This window comes from Protomyctophum parallelum, assembly GCF_964188405.1.
Source record: "Protomyctophum parallelum genome assembly, chromosome: 14".
Classification (NCBI taxonomy): domain Eukaryota; kingdom Metazoa; phylum Chordata; class Actinopteri; order Myctophiformes; family Myctophidae; genus Protomyctophum; species Protomyctophum parallelum.
This window is the reverse complement of record NC_139709.1, coordinates 10,456,565-10,475,729: the sequence shown is the minus strand read 5'-3', so window position 1 is coordinate 10,475,729 and position 19,165 is coordinate 10,456,565. Positions and strand designations below refer to the sequence as shown.

Genomic DNA, 19,165 nt, shown 5'->3' with positions numbered 1-19,165 from the left:
TAGTTGCCTCGCGGAGCCGTCTTTTGTCCAGTGTCCACTTTATAAAGTCCATGCACTCCAGTGAATAGCATTTATCCATTTAGATAACTTTATTATTATTATTATAATGATTTAATTACTTATTTTTACACAGAAACATAATGTGTGTCTTATAGCATCATATAGCATCATTTAAATGCTTAATTTGTAGTTTTAATGTGCAAATTAAACTTTTTTTCAATACTCTAGAGGGTACTCTTATTTTGAAGAGATCGTCCACCGGAAGCCTTAAATCTGTTCATTAGATCTGTTCACTAGACGCTGCCATCATCATCATCATCATCATACCAAGATGGCGCTCGCTAGTGTGTTGAGGAGTGATTATGCGGATTTTTCATTTGATAGCCATAAACCGTTCGGTTTCGGCCTGGGACTCGGGAAGAGCGACGTGAGAGCGTCGCTGGGAGAAGAGCTCAGCTTCGCGGTCCAGACTTCTCTCAACTCGTCGGATGGAGAGGGAATCGAGAGGAAGATAGAGTTCCTCCATGGCACCACCACGCTAGCATTCAAGGTAAAGCAAGCTAATATACTATAGCACAGTGGTTCACAAACCTTTTCGTGTCAAGGACCCCCCAAATCAACATTTATTAGGCCACGGACCCCCACATTTGAAAACAGATGCCAGTGACCTAGCCGCAATTTGCAACTCTAGATCTCATGGGATGAATCTAGCCCTGGAACATGACTGCCATGATGATTATCATGACAGTCATGCAGAAACTTTGCCCTGTTTTTTGCGCTCGCTGCATTTGCAAGATTTCCGTATATATAAACATTCAGATTTCAAATATAAAGTACTCACAAAGTGTCCCACGGGTGTTAGTTAGTAGCAGCGCCAGCGATTAGAATTGCTGCGTCCCGCGTTGTTTAATAAAAAGCATTTTTGTCCGAGCTCCCCGGCTACTTTTTTCAAACGGGGTTCGTTTGGGAAATCCACAGTTGCACACCGGGAGCGCACTCGCCTATTAGTCTGTATTGGCAGGGCGGTCAGCGTAACTATATCGAACACACCGAGTGCCACCCTCCTCCCGACCGATAGGGGCGCGTAGTTGAAAGCCAATGGCAAAATAACAGCTCGGATAAAAATGCTTTTTATTAACGCGGGATGCAGAAATTCTAATCGCTGGAGCTGCAACTAACACCCGTGGGACAAATTGTGAGTACTTTATATTTGAAATCTGAATGTTTATATATACGGAAATCTTGTAAATGCAGCGAGCGCAAAAAACAGGGTGAAGTTTCTTCATGACTCTCGTATGAATACGAGAGTCATGAACCATGGCTAGGATGAATCTAGAGTTGCAACAAGCTCCATCCACTTCATATTCATCATTTTTGGTTTGTGATCTGCTTGTCTTAAACGACGTTAAACTCACCAACATTGCAGCTGCAGTCCAAGCTTGAATTATCCTCTTTCAATCTGCCGAGCTTGTTTTTCATAAAAATCCACCGTAGACATGTTATGAGATACTTTCTGTCAAGACATCCCCTGCAAGTGATTATTTTTCTAAGTGCTGGAGTTTGGAAGCACTCGTCGTACGTCACTGAACGGCCCTGCATTCCACCCGTTTCGAATTTGCACATAATGCAGGAGGCAGCAGCACGACCCGTTAACAAAAACGAGTGCTTCCAAACTGCAACACTTAGAAAAAGAATCACTTGCAGAGGATGTCTTGACAGAAAGTATCTCATAACATGTCTACGGTGGATTTTTATGAAAAACAAGCTTGGCAGATTGAAAGAGGATAATTCAAGCTTGGACTGCAGCTGCAATGTTGGTGAGTTTAACATCATTTAAGACAAGCAGTTCACAAACCAAAAATGATGAATAGGAAGTGGATGGAGCTTGTTGCAACTCTAGATTAAACCCATTGTAAAAAAATCTAGAGTTGCAAATTGCGGCTATATAGCACAGTGGTTCACAAACTTTTTCGTGTCAAGCACCCCCCAAATCAACATTTATTAGGCCACGGACCCCCCCATTTGAAAACAGATGCCAGTGACCCCGATAAGGGAGGCTTTTTACGGCTCTAGCAGTAGCAGCTAGCAGTGATAACGAAACATATTAATTTCATGGACCCTCCCCATGATACGTGTTGTGTGTATGTGATATGTGTGGTACTTGGTAGTTTGTAGTAAACACAAACGTATGTTTGATAAATCCAACAAATCACGCTGTCACTGTCATCACTATGAACTGAAGACGTCACGTGTAAGCTGCAATCTGGAATTTATGATAACGAATAACATGTTTTATTAAATCTGTATGTTATATCTTAACACATGACATAACAAAATACTACTGCAGTTGGAAAAAAATATGTTTGGCTTCAGTAAAAATCCCCAATGAGGTGCTCTTTGGTACAAATTGATGCTTTAACCCATTTTGGACTGAGGTCGATTAAAAAGAAGGCTTCTAAATCCTAAAAAAAATCTGAAAAAACATGTTTCTATGTCAGTGGTGCTCAACCATTTTCATGTCAAGGACCCCCAGAATTATCTCTATTGGGCCACGCACCCCCATCTCAAAATATGTAGTTCCAGGGACCGCCCCAGAAGCAAAAAAACACCCGTGTGAACTGTGAAGTGAGTGGCGCTCTATCGTACATCATCATCAAGAATGGTGGTCCCTTATTGGCCATTAAGGGTTCCCACCTAAATACATGTAAATTCTCCTTTCATTGTCAGTGGCATTTTTAATGTTTGTTTAAAACATTACACAAACATTAGTTCTCCGTTCATTGTCAGTGGTGGGATTTTTCAGTGGTGCAACCACTCCTATAGACAGCTATGTGACTGTGTCCCTGTCTCCCTGGGTCTGTCCCTGGCTGTGTCTTCAAAATCCTGACAGTTTTCGGAAAAAGGTCATGTTTCTGTATCAGTGAGTGGTGCTCAATATTTCATGTCAAGGACCCCCAAAAATGTAATTGGCCACCGACCCACATCTGAAAATATGTTGTTCCAGGGACCTCCCCAGAAGCAAAGATTTGAGGTAAAATGTTCACTCTGTAATTATATATATTCAAAGATTCGAGGCACATTTTCATGATTTTTCAAAAATAGCGTGGCACTCGCGCTATGATCTGCACTATGTAGATCTGGATTTAAAATAAGCACTCTCGCAGAAAGAAGGTTGCTCATAATATGTCAACAGTGATATAAATAGGCTTTCAATGTAATGGGTCCTGACTCCCGGGACCCAGGGTGACATGATTGCGTCCTTTCTCAATGTAGTGAGTCTAAGGACGTAGGCTATAGAGGGGGTATGCACATGCATGAAGTCAATGGGTAATTGAATGGCAAAGTGAGTTTAACGTCGTTTAATGCCATCGGATAGGACTTTTCTGTTTGGATGTGTGGGCTATCAAGGCCAGAAAAGTAGTTTTTTTGCCACTCAGTAGGAGTTCCCGGCTTAATCCCACATAACTTCCGGGTATGATGATGTCACGCGCATAGTCGCATACCCTCTGTTTGCATCACTGTCAACTGTGGATTAAAAAGAAAACAAAGTTTGTAAGAGACTATAAAGATGATAACCCAAGCTGTCCATAGAGGTGCAATATTGTTGAGTTTATAGCAGCTCAGTACAATCAGATGGGACTTTTCGCTTTGATGAGTGGGACTGTCATTCATCGGAAGGAATTGCAACTTACTTAGAGATACGATAGCCTCTTAACTTTGACGGCTGGACCACCTGACCAGTATCAGCAGTCAATGAATTGTATGTATCGTAACAATACAGTATGCAAGTGCTTTCCAACCTTGTTTTACTTGGAGCCCCCTTCTTGCATGATGCATCAGACAAACTGAGACCACCGGCCGGCCCCCACACCTAATTATTGTAACTTATTCTATGAACTGAAAACGCCCGCCTTCCCTTTCCCCCCCAAAAACAAAACGTGAAGAGAAATCTTCCATTACGTCGCTCTAGTAAGTCTGATCTCTCTTTAGACGCATTAATATTGTAACCGACTCGAGATGCATGAAGAACAGAACATCGGCATTCTGATCAATCTGCACGGACGTAGCGTAAGATTCAGTGAAAATGGGGCGTTTTGTCGGGCCGTAATGGGTGGGCACGCACTCAAAACGGGTTGGGAGCGGGGTTTTTTTTAACCCATTTTGGGCGGGAATTCCTTTTGGTGTTTGAAGAATTATGTTATACTTTAGCTATTTAAAAATAGCAGATCCACAAGCTCATACCGAGCACCAAGTGCCGCGCTATGAACTTGTAGGTCTGCTATTTTTGAAAAATCTTGAAAATGTGCCTCAAATCTTTCAATATATTGTTACAGAGTGAACATTTTAACTTAAGCTTCTGGGGAGGTCCCTGGAACAACATATTTTCAGATGGGGGGGGGGGGGGGGGGGGGGGCATCTTACATAATAATGTTTGGGGTCCATGACATGAAATATTGAGCACCACTGATACAGAAACAAGGTTTTCCAGAAAACTGTCATGGTTTAAAAGACATTTTTTAAATTTCGACGTCAGGCCTAAATGGGTTAATATATCGATAAAGACCTGAAGATGTCTCGGGCACATCTCAGCGGTTCTATATGACAAGACGTGACGTCCTGGGGCATCATATTTACCAACATAACCAAAACATTCAGCTCCCGTCTGTTTACTAAAGCCACTATTCAGTATTTTAGCTGTGACGTGAGCGCCCCCTCCTGAGATACTTCCGGGTCCTACTTTTGTGTCGCTTTTGTGTCCCCATGGAGTTATACTGTGACGCTCCGTCGGACTAAATCTGAGACGAAAACAACCACGTAAGTCTAATTTTACCGCTTTCCTTGCAACAACAAAGCTGCGCTGCTCTCCCAAATCTGACAGTGACAGGCCGTCTGTCCCACATGGAATACTATCGCCATTTTATTTTCTTGTCAAATAAATCCTCATAATGCAAACTAGATTCAACATACTCAAGCCTGCACACATTCTAAATATACCCCAGAAATATTTTACCGATCAAATGGACTGTTGCCACCTTCAATAATAATGATAATAATAGTCTTTATTGTCTCCACATCATATATTTTTGTTGTCATGGACACTTGTACAAAACATTAATAATTCCACTCGAGTTGGAAACATTAAGACCCATTTTAACCCTCAATGGCTTCCTTTCTGAAAAATAACGTCACTGTAAAAAGATTCACGCGTTTAGATATTCAATTTACAATGAGATGCGGACGGGAGCTGGTGCCACTTGGACCCGGACGTAACGTAGCACTACAAAATGACGTCTGACTTAAATACTGAATTGTGTATATTTGTGTGTCTCAGTTCCAGCATGGCGTCATTGTCGCCGTTGACTCCAGGGCCACAGCCGGCTCCTACATCGCCTCTCAGACGGTGAAGAAGGTCATTGAGATCAACCCCTACCTGCTGGGCACCATGGCCGGGGGCGCCGCGGACTGCAGCTTCTGGGAGCGCCTGCTGGCGCGCCAGTGTCGCATCTACGAGCTCCGCAACAAGGAGCGCATCTCGGTCGCCGCGGCCTCCAAGCTGCTGGCGAACATGGTCTACCAGTACAAAGGCATGGGCCTCAGCATGGGAACCATGGTGTGTGGCTGGGACAAGAGAGGGCCAGGTAAATGAAATGTGTATATATGTATATATTAATAACACAAAGTCATTCCCCCAGGACTTTTCTTTTGTCGGACCATTACTTTCAGGACAAGTCCTGAAAGTAGATAAAGAGAAGCCAATTACGGAAACGAATGCCTACAAAGATCCTTTTCCGTTGGGGGAGATGGCTGTCAGAGAATTGGAGTCTGAGAGAAGCGGAGCGCGCTGTTGCCTCATTTGCATTCAGACGGTCCCTCGTGCACGCTCCTCATGGGCACTACAAACCGCTTGTCATATTTATACACCCAGAGTCTGGCGGCTGATGCAAATTCACACATGGGCACCACATTATGTGGACCACACACAAAACCAGGACAAGCACTGAAGGCTACCTTAAAAATGAGAACACGATTCCGTTAAAAGAATAATATAGGGATTCATTTTATTCATTTTTTTTATTCTGATGAATTGTTTAATACAGCACACAGGAAAGAGTTATATTTTCATATTTACAGCTGTTTGTTTGGTCTCCCACCACTTTTCTAACAGCAAGAGGTATATTGAATATCAATATTTAGAAAGAAATCACCCAGGTTTGGCTCTTTACGCTCTATAAATTCTCGTGTGTGTATATATATATAATCCCACTCCACTGAGTATATTTTAGCTTCACCTAAATATGTGCAAGGCCTCTAGCCAATACTGGATGAAAAGCAACCTTTCTTATGCATCCATCTTTCAGGCTACATTAATTTGTATTGATGTCCTTATTCGCTCTCTCATAGCGGGTGCAGTCAAAGCGTATTTTAAATGATTGGGTTTGGCCGTTTTAAGCCTGATCCTTTGTTATATTTTAACTCCTTCATACAGTACACTTATATCAGCTGCCTGTCATAATCCTATTGTGTTACTTTACTTCAGGCCATCAGATAATATAGGTGTTTTCTGTTTAAACGGCACATCATTCGCATTCTCGTCAGTTGCATGATGCCAATGTTTGCTTTGACCAGGTGATGATGGATGGGCCTGTTCGGTTCTGTTCTGTTCTATTATTGTGCTAGAATTGATCTCCTGGTATTTTGATAGCCTTAAGCCATTTTGGACTGAGGTCGATTACATTTTTTTCGAAAACTTTTTATGAAAAACACACGTTTCTGTGTCAGTGGTGCTCAAACTTTTTCATGTCAAGGACCCCCAGAATTATCTCTATTGGGCCACGGACCACCATCTCAAAATATGTAGTTACCCAGGGACCCCCCCAGAAGCCAATATTTATTGTTAATGTTCGCTCTGAAATATATATTCAATGATTTGCGGACCCTTTTTCACGACTTTTCTAAAATAGCAGACCTGAAAGCTCATAGCGCGCCACTCGGTGGCGCGCTATGAGCTTGTAGATCTATTTTTCAATAGCTAAATTAAAAGATAATGTTTAAAACACCAAAAGGGGTTCCCGCCCAGAATGGGTTAATGCCAGCAGGGCACTCAATAATGTCAGGAATGGCTTATCAATTCCAAAGACGGATGACAAAAGGAGTGCTTACGTGAATATAACTTTATATAAATAAAACATGAACAGTGAATTATCTTTGGAATATCACATTTCCAGGACAAAGCAAGGTCTTATGCACACGTGATCAGTTTAGATGGGTGCGTAGGCAGGGATCGGATATCTACAATACAATAATATTTCCAAAATATATTGAAGGTACACCTTTTTGACTTTATATTTTCTTAATATGGTTAACATAAACATACAGGCAGAATGAAAACATGATCGAAACGGCAATATTTTCCTGTTCTATAATGACTACAAAGTGTCCTAGCCAAGAAAAATTTATATATCCTTTTGGATGAGAATGGTGGTAGGATCCCCCGTTCACCATTATTATGCTGGTGCTATGATTGAATCTCAGCAGGTATGCAAAGCCATATGACTGTTACTTATGTAGGCCTATTTTATAACTAAAGTTACAGCTTAATTAATGAGCATTCAATTTAAACCCGTCACTAATGCGCCATTGGCTACTGTACAAGTCTATCTAATATTGGCATGCCAGACCGGTATTAAAAGAGCACTAAAGAGTTTCTTATAATGTTATCAATCAGTTTCATACACTTTAAACATGCTTGGATGAGGTTGTTGACTGCACTGCTTCTTTTAAGAGTAATGGTTAAAAAAGTCATAAACCTACTAAGTGGAACAAGTGGCACTCTTAACGCGGGCAAATGGCCTCCTTCAGAGCAGACTAAAAAGGTTTTTAGTGTTTACAAAACTCCTTCAAATGGTTATTACTAAAAAAAACATTTACACGGTCGATTTCTCACCTTAAATGTTCTCTGAAGTAAATGTTATGTCAATATAACGGTTTTAGCATAAATTAATTTGGAAGCTGGCTTACTGGCTTTGATTAAAAATGCACAAAATACCATTTCTGCTGTTGGAAATGGGCGCTGCGCTGTAATGGATTAACCCATTCTGACCGGGCACCCATTTTGGTGTCGGCATCATGTTATGCTTTAGCTATTTAAAAATAGCAGATCTACAAGCTCATATCACGCCACCGAGTGGCGCGATACGAGCTTGTAGGTCTGCTATTTTTTGAAAAATCGAAGAACGACTGACATTTTTAGAATCTGATCTCAGGTCAGAATGGGTTTAATCAGACCAGTGTGTGTCCGGTGGAAACCTCGTATAAATCTGATCTCAGGTCAGAATGGGTTAAATGACCCCGGCAATTAAAGTGTTAAACTTAACTGGAGCATCTGCCAGTCCCACCGCATCGCGTTGCATAAACGGACCATCTTAGCTTCAACTTTTCAAATATTTGAGCCGCCTTCTAATCACTAAAAACCCTAGTAAAACATTAAAAAATAATTATATATCTGACTACATGTCGGAAGCTTGCAGATTGGCCTTTTTCTTTTGCTATTATGGCACAAAATAGGAACTCTGTGTTGAAAGAGGTTAAATAATTCTGCTTTATCTTCAGACAATTGCAATATCCGTCCGCTGTGTGCTCAGAACTACTGACTCGTGAAATCCTTTTGATGTACCTTCATGTATAAATTAGTTTTAACGCTATTGGATCAAATGTGAAGCGGAATTCAAATTGGGTTCCAAAAATCACACTTGTGTGAAGTGAGCGACGCTAATATATTAAAGTCTAACTCATGTTGATTAGGTGATGTAAAACAAAAGGTGCCAACACAAACATTAAACGCCATTAACCCATTCTGGACGGGAACCCCTTTTGGTGTTTTAACTAATCATTATGTTATACTTTAGCTATTGAAAAATAGCAGATCTACAAGCTCATAGCGCGCCACGAGCTTGTAGGTCTGCTATTTTTGGGGTCCTTGACATGAAAAAGGTTGAGAACCACTGACATAGAAACAAGGGTTTTCAGAAAACTGTCAAAGACATTTGTAGAATCGTACTTCTAAGGTCCAAATTAACAATTAAGGGACAATAGGACGTAAATTACACACATTATGACATAAATTTTCCCTTCATTGTCAATGCGTTTACTAGACAAACATTAAACCTGTGTGTAACCTCAAAAACGGAGGTCCACACATTAACCACTATTAAAACAGACCTGAGTGGCAACTGTACTTAAGTTGGACTACTATCTAAATCTATATATTACGGTGCATTGTGAGCCTGTAAATCTGATATTTTTTCAAGTGTGTGTTAACTTCAATTACTTGGCAACCATAACCCTGCATTTTGAGAATTTACTCAAGAAAAGACATTTGTAGAATCGTCCTATAGACAAAATAAAATGTAGACTCACTAGACTGCAGTTGTGGTGTTCTCCCACTAGATGGCACCAGCATCACAGGCCCTCTCCCAAGGTAATGCCATTTTGTATTTATTTTTATTATTTATCTTTTTGTATTTCATGCAGTCAGAGGCCGTACATCTCGTGAGGTGTGCTTAACCCATTCTGGGCGGGAACCCCTTTTGGCGTTTAAAAAATTGTTATAATGTTATTTAGCTATTGAAAAATAGCAGATCTACAAGCTCATAGCGCGCCACCGAGTGGCGCGCTATGAGCTTGTAGGTCTGCTATTTTTGAAAAATCGTTAAAATGTGGCGCAAATCATTGAATATATATTTCAGAGCGAACATTTTTAACTAAAATATTTGCTTCTGGGAGGTCCCTGGAACTACATATTTTCAGATGGGGGGGTCTGTGGCCCAATAGAGATAATTCTGAGGGTCCTTGACATGAAAAAGGTTGAGCACCACTGACCTAGAAACATGAGGTTTTTCAGAAAAAGGTTAGGTTTTAGAAGCCTTTTCTTTTTTTAATCGACCTCAGTCCAAAATGGGTTAAAGAGGCTGCCACAGTGACACGGTAATGGGAAATCGATGCGTCTGGGACCGTGTGGGCCAGCGAGAGAGAGAGGGAGAGAGTGTGCGATGATGGACGTGGGGTCTTAGCCCTGGACAATTGGGTCACGTGCATAATGCCGGCGCCGTGATCGATGGGCTCTTTGTCCGGGACGCCGTGGCGGCGTGGCCTCCGTGTTAACAATAACACGGCTCCGCTGGAGCGACGGCAAAACGTAAACGACACGTGTTAACCCATTTAGGCCTGACGTCAACCTTTTTAAAAATGTCTTTTTAAAATGCCTTTTTTCCTGTAAAACCTCATCTTTCTATATCAGTGGTTCTTAATATTTCATGTCAAGGACCCCAAAGATTATATGTAATATGCCGCCGACCCCCCATCTGAAAATATGTTGTTCCAGGGGCACCTCTCCAGAAGAGAAGATTTGAGTTAAAAACTGAAACTCTGAAAGAATATTCAAAGATTTGAGGCACATTTTCAAGATTTTTCAAAAAATAGCAGACCTACAAGTTCATAGCGCGGCACTCGGTGCTGCGCTATGAAGCACAGATTTGAGTTAAAAACGTTTGCTCTGAAAGAGTATATATTCAAAGCTTTGCACCACAATATGTTCATGATTTTTCAAAAAATAGCAGACCTACAAGTTCATAGCGCGCCACTTGGTGGCGCGCTATGAACTTGTAGATCTGCTATTTTTCAATAGCTAAAGTATAACATAGGCCTAATGCTTAAAACACAAAGGGGTTCCCGTCCAAAATGGGTTAAATCCTGGAGCAATCAATCGTGGAATATAATGATCCCAGTGTATATATATGGGGTTCAATAGGAGCGCAGGCCCTGTGTTGGCCTCCACAACGCTCGGGTTGATTGAATGGAGAGGTAAATGTCGTGTAAATGAAATCAATCGCGGTTTAAAGAGAGAAGCTCATTAGCTGCAGCTACAATCATGTCAAGAGCCGTTATTCCCCTGATGGAGTGTCTTTACGCGGCACCGCCAGATAAATCTAATAACGGAAAACACGCCGAGGAGCCTGACAAATATCAGTGTAAGTAATAACATTAAATGCTATGACACTAGTAATCAGGGCCCGGTTAGTGGCTGCCAGCCCAATCAATTAGGGCTGTGGTGGGAGATGACTGTGTCACTGTTTCCACACCTAAGCGTAAAACGGTTTTGCGCTGCGGACAGAAGAAGCTGTGCGGTGGTGTGTGCGCAGCTGGTTTTTAGACAGCTGGTGCTTGGGAATTAAGCTCCACCTCGGCGGACGATTGACGCGGAGGAGGAGAGCGCTTCCGGGAATCTGGCCGTCGCGCAAGTCGTCCGCGGAAGTGGAGGTTCTTTTCCAGCCGAGAACGTGCGCGGCTCTTTAGATAAGTGTGGCAGCACCTTGTGTCTGTCGGGCCCTTGGCAGAGATGACTGTGTGTCTGTCGGACAGGCAGAGATGACTGTGTGTCTGTCGGACAGGCAGAGATGACTGTGTGTCTGTCGGACAGGCAGAGATGACTGTGTGTCTGTCGGACAGGCGGAGATGACTGTGTGTCTGTCAGACAGGCGGAGATGACTGTCTGTCGGACAGGCGGAGATGACTGTGTCTGTCGGACAGGCGGAGATGACTGTGTGTCTGTCGGACAGGCAGAGATGACTGTGTGTCTGTCGGACAGGCGGAGATGACTGTGTGTCTGTCAGACAGGCGGAGATGACTGTGTGTGTCAGACAGGCGGAGATGACTGTGTGTCTGTCGGACAGGCAGAGATGACTGTGTGTCTGTCGGACAGGCGGAGATGACTGTGTGTCTGTCAGACAGGCGGAGATGACTGTGTCTGTCGGACAGGCGGAGATGACTGTGTGTCTGTCGGACAGGCGGAGATGACTGTGTGTCTGTCAGACAGGCGGAGATGACTGTCTGTCGGACAGGCGGAGATGACTGTGTGTCTGTCGGACAGGCGGAGATGACTGTGTCTGTCGGACAGGCAGAGATGACTGTGTGTCTGTCGGACAGGCGGAGATGACTGTGTGTCTGTCAGACAGGCGGAGATGACTGTGTCTGTCGGACAGGCGGAGATGACTGTGTGTCTGTCGGACAGGCGGAGATGACTGTGTGTCTGTCAGACAGGCAGAGATGACTGTGTGTCTGTCGGACAGGCAGAGATGACTGTGTGTCTGTCGGACAGGCGGAGATGACTGTGTCTGTCGGACAGGCAGAGATGACTGTGTGTCTGTCGGACAGGCGGAGATGACTGTGTGTCTGTCAGACAGGCGGAGATGACTGTGTCTGTCGGACAGGCGGAGATGACTGTGTCTGTCGGACAGGCGGAGATGACTGTGTGTCTGTCGGACAGGCGGAGATGACTGTGTGTCTGTCAGACAGGCGGAGATGACTGTCTGTCGGACAGGCGGAGATGACTGTGTGTCTGTCGGACAGGCAGAGATGACTGTGTGTCTGTCAGACAGGCGGAGATGACTGTGTCTGTCGGACAGGCGGAGATGACTGTGTGTCTGTCGGACAGGCGGAGATGACTGTGTGTCTGTCAGACAGGCGGAGATGACTGTCTGTCGGACAGGCGGAGATGACTGTGTGTCTGTCGGACAGGCGGAGATGACTGTGTCTGTCGGACAGGCAGAGATGACTGTGTGTCTGTCGGACAGGCGGAGATGACTGTGTGTCTGTCAGACAGGCGGAGATGACTGTGTCTGTCGGACAGGCGGAGATGACTGTGTGTCTGTCGGACAGGCGGAGATGACTGTGTGTCTGTCGGACAGGCAGAGATGACTGTGTGTCTGTCGGACAGGCGGAGATGACTGTGTCTGTCGGACAGGCGGAGATGACTGTGTGTCTGTCGGACAGGCAGAGATGACTGTGTCTGTCGGACAGGCGGAGATGACTGTGTGTCTGTCGGACAGGCGGAGATGACTGTGTCTGTCGGAGAGGCGGAGATGACTGTGTGTCTGTCGGAGAGGCGGAGATAACTGTGTGTCTGTTGGAGAGGCAGAGATGACTGTGTCTGTCGGAGAGGCGGAGATGACTGTCTGTCAGTTACTTGCGGTGCAGACAGTGCCCTCTGCCGCTTGACATTGTGAGGACATAAAATTGGCCTGTCAAATAGCATTATGTGATTAAAGGGAGATTTCAACGCTGGAAAAAACCTGCAGTCACTGAATGTTAATAGTATTTGTAGTAGATGACGGTAGCACAATTTTGAAATGGCCAGAAGAATGATGTGTTTGACTGGATTTGTGGAATTCCTACAATGCCCATAATGCTTTGGTGCACTGCCCCTCCGTGTGGAGAGGGGGGAGGCTGCGTGAAAAACCACTGACATAGAAACATGGCTTTGTCAGAAAACTGTCAGGATGTAGAAGACATTGTTTGACTCATCTCAAGAAGTGAGCATAAGAGTGTAATGTAACTCATAATGGCGGTCAAATCTTTCAGCGGCGTGCCGGGACCACATCGTTGGTAGAGGCATGGCGGTTAAACACAGGTCACCACCGCAGCATGTGTTACAGCTGCTCCCTGGTGCAGCCAATGAACACCTGCCACCAGGCCTGGCAGGTGTTCAGGTGCAGAGGCAGGCATCTTGATGTGTTCAAGGTTTTCTTTATTTTTTTTCCTCCTCCTGTGTTAACCCATTTAGACCTGGTGTCAAAAAAAACCCTCATGTTTCTATATCAGTGGTTCTCAATATTTCATGTCAATGACCCCCAAAAATATATGAAATTGACCGCTGACCCCCCCCATCTGAAAATGTGTTATTTCAGGGACCACCTACCCCAGAAGCAAAGATTTGAGTTAAACTTAAAAACGTTCGCTCTGAAAGCGTATATATTCAAAGCTTTGCACCACCACATGTTCATGATTTTTCAAAAATAGCAGACCTACCACCGAGTGGCGCGCTATGAGCTTGTAGATCTGCTATTTTTCAATAGCTAACACCAAAAGGGGTTCCCGCCACAAAATGGGTTAAGACTGCTTCCCTTGCTTTCACTCCAGAGTGTGTGTATGTCGTGGTGCTGAGAAGGACAGCCTATTGATATAGCAGCCAGCCATGCGTTGCCCCTGAGCCTCACCTTAGAGCTCTGAAAAGCTGTCAGTCCTCCAGCCAGTCTGAGCCAGCCAGCCACAACCGGCCGGCCGCATGAAGCTGATGTTTGAGGAAGGAGGGGGAGGGAAGGGGAGTCTTAAACCACCTGTCACTCCACTGTGATGGAGTGGAAAAGCTGCCTTTCTGCCTGCCACTGCTAGAATGTTCCGCCATCCATGAAGTCACCTCTACTGCTTTAACCCTTTTTGGGCAGGAATACCACTGTTAAAATCTAGCTATTGAAAATATAGTAGCGCGCCACCGAGTGGCGTGCTACGAGCTTGTAGCTTGTAGGTCTGCTATATTTTTTGTCGTGAAAATGTGTCACAAATCTTTGAATATATATTCTTTCAGAGTGAACGTTTTTAACTCAAATCTTTGCTTCTGGGGACAGCCCGTCCCTGAAACAACATATTTTCCGATGGGGGGGGGGGGTCGGCGGCCAAATAAAATATATTTTTGGGAGTCCTTGACATGAGAACGAATGACGTAGAAACAGAGGTTTTATCAACAGAAAACTGTCAGGATTTAGAAGACATTATTTAGTAGGTCTAAATGGGTTAATGTGGGGGCCGCCGGCCCGGCCCTCGTGAATCTCTCTAGCCCCTGAAGTATTCGCTGATGTGCTCAGTGCTCACTTTACCTCCTATGTATGTATCCGTCTCTTCTCTCGCTGCCCTTTGTAATGCAGATATAAGCCCGCTTAGCAGTGCCACTTCTGGGGCTCTACAAAACCTCCAGGTGTGAGGAATGAATGGATGGATGGATGGATGCGTGGTTCGCGCCATCACGCAACTGCACTTAGTTCCCCCACCCCCCACCGTCTCCCCAACTGAAGAGTCCTCGTCCTCCTCCTCTCACCACCAGAAGCCATGCCACCCATTATGTTATGATTAAAGCTATTGAATACGAGCTTGTAGGTCTGCTACTTTTGAAAAATCAAAGAACGACTGACATAGAAACATAGCTGTTTCAGAAAACTGTCAGGATGTAGAAGACATTTTTAGAATCTGATCTCAGGTCAAAATGGGTTCTAAACCAGTCCTTCACGGTTTTCAAGAGGAGAAGACAGGCCCTATATTTGGACCCCCCCCCCCCCCCCATGTACAGGCAAGTGCTGAGCCATTATAATGGTGAGCTAACGGCTAATGTGCATTCTGAAGGTCCTCCGAAGGGACTTTTCTGTCTTTGCGAATGAACAGCATGGCGAGCTATGGGACGTATGGGATTGTTTTTCTTGGTTTAATGCTTGGCCACCTGTTGTGTGTGTGTGTGTGTGTGTGCGTGTGTGCATGTGGGGCGCCATGAGACTGCGGTGTGAGTGAGCGTCTCTCTTGTTAGTCTTTGCCTTGAGACTGCGGCTGGGATAAAACCATGCCTTTTCCTCAGTGCCTCCATTGCCTCTCTGCAGGCTGTACTGTGGGCGACTGAGTGCACAGGCTGCTCAGCGCCACTACTCACTCCTTCTGCAAAATGGGCTCATGTTGTGAGTCACTCGTGGCATGGAACAAAATGTCATGTGCCCACTGCTAGTGTATACTGTATGTACTGTATGTGGCGATGAAGAAAGTTCTGTTCTAAATGTTAGAGCCTGACTGACCACTGAGTCCATTATTTTACTCAGATTCAAAAAATGTCTTCTACATCCTGACAGTTTTCTGAAAAAGCTGTGTTTCTATGTCAGTGGTTCTTCGATTTTTCAAAAATAGCTATTTTTCCAAAAGGGGTTCCCGCCCAAAATGGGTTAACTTTTTAATTATGCAAAGTACAAGTAATGTTCTATATACTAAATCAAATCTATCAAAAGGTTGTTTACTTTGATTTATTCTTTTGTACAAGTTTAATGTTTAATGTGTGTGTGTGTGTGTGTGTGTGTGTGTGTGTGTGTGTGTGTGTTGGGGGGGTTTTTGTCGACTAATACTATGACGAAAAATGTTTGTCGACTACCTTTTTTCACTGACACTACATAAAAACTAACCCATGATGACTAAAACTGACTAAATATACTGTTTTTGTCAGGAAGGGACTGGAGGACAAGAAATCCTGCTAAACATGTCGACGCGACGCGTTGTGAGCTTATAGAACGGCTGTGTAAAAACAACGATTACAACAATGTAATGCATTTTTTAGTCGACTAAAATCTTATGATATTTAGTCGACTAAGACTAGACTAACACTAAAGCATTCCAGGTGACTGAAAGAGACTATGACTAAAACTAAAATAGAATCTTTCTGCCAAAAAACGTGTGTGCGTGCGCACTGGTGTGTGTGTACCCGTAGCAATGTCAGGAAAGGGGGAAAAAAGAGCACGTTCTTGTATTCCATGGAGTTCCTTCCTTCCTTCCCCCCCCCCCCGAGGTGTGAGGCAAGGCAGGGTCACCTGCTCCTCTCCTCTCGGCTCAGGTTTCAGGTCGATAGTTAATTTGGGGTGTGTTGTGCAGCAGATCAATATGGCCTGGAGCAGGGCCCCGGGGCCCGGTGCTGTAGCGTGGTGGTGGGGCCCCCCGTCTGTCCATGCCTCGCCTCGTCAGCAGGTCTGCACCGGCCTCGTTATACTGAGGATACGAGGCAGCTGTTCATATCTGGCCCGGCCTGGTTTCACTCTATAGCACCTTGAGACCCGAGTCACCCCCCCCCCCCCCCCCCCCCAGAAGCAAATATTTGAGTGAAAAATGTTCGCTGTGAAAGAATATATATTCAAAGATTTGTGCCACATTTTCATGATTTTTCTAAAATGGTAGATCTACAAGCTCGTAGTGCCGCGCTTCGAGCGTGTAAATTGTGCATTTATATAGCGCCTTTATCCAAGGCGCTTTACATAGATTGTGCATTACATTCACCCATTCACACACACACACATTCATACACCGATTGCGGCGGAAGCCATACAAGGCACACAACCAGCACATCGGGAGCAATTTGGGGTTCATTGTCTTGCCCAAGGACACTTCGACATGTAGACAGGAGGAGGAGCCGGGATTGGAACCGCCGACCCATGGATCATTGGACGACCTGCTCTACCTCCTGAGCCACAGTCGCCCCCGTAGATGGTAGTGGTAGATCTGTGTTCCCGGTCTTAATGGGCTATAGGAGAGGATACAGCTGTTGGTGTTCCTCCTCTGGAGGACATGTACTGTACGTGTCCTTCGTGAGTGAGTTTGTTTAACCCATTCTGACCTGAGATCAGATTCTAAAAGTGTCTTCGATTTTTCAAAAATAGCAGACCTACAAGCTCGTATCGCGCCACTCGGTGGCGCGATATGAGCGTGTAGATCTGCTATTTTTCAATAGCTAAAGCACGACACGATGCTAACACCAAAATGGGTTCCCGTTCAGAATGGATTAAAAAAAAAAGAAGATAAAAAGTCTGTGTGGTGCATGTCCTGTGCTAGGGCATTTAAATATACGCCATCTCAGGTTTTTTTTCTTCTTCCCCACAGACACGTGGGGCGGCAGTGGCTCAGGGGGTAGAGTGGCCGTTAAGAGCGTCCGATGGGAATCGTGAGGTTCCCAGTTCAATCCCCCGGGATCCCCCAGAGTTGGTATCGAAGTGTCCTTGAAACCAAATGGACCTCAGCGGGTCCATTTGGTTCCATTTGTACACTCTCAGAGTTGGTTTTACAATATAAAACGGAGTCCCAGAGATATAAATGTCATTACATGGGGAGCCTAATGCATGTCAAACTGGGGGGTCCTTGATATTAAACGGGTTGAGAATCACTGCTACAGCCGGAACAAATATTCTCAAATGGGGGGGGGGGGGGTCCCTGGCGTATCTCTTCAAATGGGGGGTCCGCGGGGCTAATTAGTGTCAACTTAGGGGTCCTTGACATGAAAAAGTAGCTTTCCAACCATTTTGACCATGTTGTACCTTTTCTCTCTCCAGGCCTGTACTACGTGGACTCGGAGGGGAACCGGGTGTGCGGGGACCTGTTCGCCGTGGGCTCGGGCTCCATGTACGCCTACGGCGTGGTGGACACGGGCCTCCGCCAGGAGGAGGGGCTGACGGTGGAGGAGGCGTGCGAGCTGGGCCGCCGCGCCATCTACCAGGCCACGTACCGCGACGCCTACAGCGGCGGGCAGGTCAACCTGTACCACGTGCACAGCGAGGGCTGGACGCGGGTCTCCCAGGAGGACGTGCTGGTGCTGCACCAGCAGTACGCCAAGCCTCAGGCGTAGCGGGAGGAGGAGGGTAGGGGGTGGGTGGGCGGAGGGGGGGTTAGTTTAAGCTCTTAGGACAGGTGGAAGGGCATCTCGTTGTTTTCTCTATTGGGCTTAATGGGCTATATGCACACACGTCATTTTGGAAAGAACTCGAGGTGTTGCCGATGATTCTAATGAAGGCTCTGTTCCATTCTAGTCAAACGGAGTCAGGGTGCTGCTTATGGTGTCATGTTGGCTCACTGGAAACACTCCGCTACACCAGTGGGTCTCAAAAGGGTCCTTGAGTCTCAGAAATGGCCCCCCATATGTACGGTATGGGTGTGTAACTCTTCAGAGTTATGGGGGTCCTTGAAACTAAAAAAGTTAGAGAACCATCTAAGCACACTAAAGCCTATTGGTATCATCAGTAACACCTATGAAGGAAGCAGGAAGAATATTCTGTGTGCATAAACTGCATATTAGCCCTTTGAGTTCAGTTATCACGTTAAACATGGGCTATATGGAGAACACTTGTCTATTTAATTCAAGAGTTTCTTTTGCCTGCCCACAGTACAGTGTTGGCTTCAGTTCTTATCTGTCTCGATACTAGAATGACTCAAGTTAACTTTTTTCAATTTCATTTCATTCCACTCTGATCCATAGCCTGGAAGCCTGTGTTCTTTATCAATAAAAAATGTTCATGTTGAGGTTTTTTTTGGAGAAAAATGTGCCGTTTCATTTTGTTTCTGCTAATGTTTGCTCTTTTCTACCTTGAGGATACAAAACTTTCTACCACGTTTCATTCTGAAATATGCGACGACTGACTGACGAGGCATATTTATTGTATTCTCCTTCCCTCAGATGTATTTATATTTCTGTCATCTGGTCCCCCAGCTGTTGGGATGCGGAGAGAGCTCCTCTTCATCTCCTTTTTATATGTTCACCATTTATTAACAG

At 44.8% G+C, this 19,165-nt stretch overlaps 1 protein-coding gene across 1 annotated transcript; it reads left to right on the top strand.

Annotated features, from left to right (window-relative positions):
* The first annotated feature begins 320 nt into the window (after positions 1 to 320).
* Positions 321 to 18,245, top strand: LOC310870274 (proteasome subunit beta type-5-like). Its single transcript, XM_083781433.1, has 3 exons — positions 321 to 550; positions 5,333 to 5,639; positions 17,952 to 18,245. Exons 1-3 carry the CDS (start codon positions 332 to 334, stop codon positions 18,242 to 18,244), a joined length of 819 nt encoding a protein of 272 aa, XP_083637559.1. The 5' UTR covers positions 321 to 331; the 3' UTR covers position 18,245.
* The last annotated feature ends 920 nt before the right edge of the window (positions 18,246 to 19,165 follow it).